This window comes from Chinchilla lanigera, unplaced genomic scaffold, assembly GCF_000276665.1.
Source record: "Chinchilla lanigera isolate Chin_1 unplaced genomic scaffold, ChiLan1.0 scaffold00212, whole genome shotgun sequence".
Lineage (NCBI taxonomy): Eukaryota > Metazoa > Chordata > Mammalia > Rodentia > Chinchillidae > Chinchilla > Chinchilla lanigera.
In genome coordinates, this window is record NW_004955613.1 from 56,012 (window position 1) to 57,552 (window position 1,541).

At 43.7% G+C, this 1,541-nt stretch overlaps 1 protein-coding gene across 1 annotated transcript in view; it reads left to right on the forward strand.

Moving 5' to 3' along the window:
- Window positions 1-1,541, forward strand: part of LOC106147644 (butyrophilin subfamily 2 member A2-like) — a gene marked incomplete in the record, with an annotated part of 24,083 nt that overhangs the window by 19,573 nt on the left and 2,969 nt on the right. The window contains 4 exon segments of the mRNA XM_013510131.1: window positions 123-146; window positions 374-394; window positions 482-508; window positions 617-643. Of these exon segments, the coding sequence (XP_013365585.1) occupies window positions 123-146; window positions 374-394; window positions 482-508; window positions 617-643 (99 nt within the window).

The window sequence follows — 1,541 nt, forward strand, 5'->3', positions numbered from 1 at the left end:
TAAACCCCAGAGAGCTGAACAATGTTTCCAAGTACTTTACAAATTATATGAAGATAAAACTAGGAACAACTTTCTTGGTGTTTCCAAAATTAATATTCCTTTGTCCTTTTTTTTTTTTTAAGAGAGAATTGCTAAACAACGCAGCGGTAAGTTTTTTTTCCCCCCCTGTGCTAAATTCAAAATTCATTGTACATGTCATGAAAATATTTATCTCAGTGTGACTGTCTGCAGAGCAGAGAAAATTTTTTTGTAAAGACTATTTCTGTATTTCTGCTTTAAGTTCCAGAAAGTTAAACAAATGTTCCCAAATATTTTACAAATCATATGTAGAAATTCAAACATTAATACTCCTTTGTCTTTTTTATTTTTTAAGAAATTACTGCTGAAGGACGTGGTAAGTTCTGTTTTCTTTCTTGTGCTACACTGAAAATTCAGGTTGTGTGTCATCAAAATATTTATTTCACTGTTTAATTGTTTGCAGAGCAAGAAAAACGTTTTGTAAAACAGTGTAAGTATAGTGCTGATTCTTACAACTGGCATTCCACACCTTGTTACCTACAGCAGCCCTGCCTGCCCAATCACTCAGCTGACTTTTCTTGTCTCCATCTGGTTGTAGGTCTGAACATAGCTCGACAATGTGCAGGTAATTGCAAGGGGAACAACTTACACTTAAGATGACTTCATGTTTGCCACCCCACTTTTGTGGGAGGCTAGTGAGAAAGAAAAGGTTTGGCCCAATAATCTGTAAGACGTATGTAAAGTAGGAAGGTGGCTTCGCGGTGGACATGTGTGCCTGATGCTGTGTGAGAACCACCACGCTGATCATGGGAGATGATGTGAGAGAAACACTTTTAAGGGAATACACGAGGGTTGTATATTCTGTTTTGCCGTAACACATGCCCGCCATACCAAGTTGTGAAAAGGGAAGTTTCACTTTCTCTCATGCATCTGGGGGTTTCAGGTCATGGGCAGTTGGTGCTGTGGGTTTCACTCCTGTGTCAGGGCAGCAGTCAGAGTGGGAGCCAAGCAGAACCACGCACCACGTGGCCAAGAAGAAAAGGGGAGCAGAGTGCTCAATTCTCCTGCACAGGCTGTGCCGGTGACCCAGGGTTTCCCACCAGGCCCCACCATTAAAACCCCCACTCTTCCCAGTAGCACCAGGATGCAAACCTGGGCCAAGAAGAATCACAGATCCACACACAGCACCTCGCAGAGCACAGATGCAGGTAGCTCACCTCAGTCCCAGGGCAGGGTCTGCACCAGTCAGGAGCAGGGGCTTCCCCTCCCTGACTCAGGGGCATCAGCACCAGAGCACCTCAGGGCCAGGAAGACTCGTCAATAGGGGAGAGTCTCCCTCCTCCTCCTTGGCTCCTGTAGCATGGCGTCCTCCAGGTCTGTCAGGTTCTCTTTCCCTGTGTTGGTGGGAAGCTTTTCTCCTTCAAAAAAAATGGTTAACAATAATAACTGTCAATGGTTGAATTTCTCCATTTGCTGTTACACTACTTTTTCTTTCTTTACAGAAAGCCTTAAGAAATAGTTGG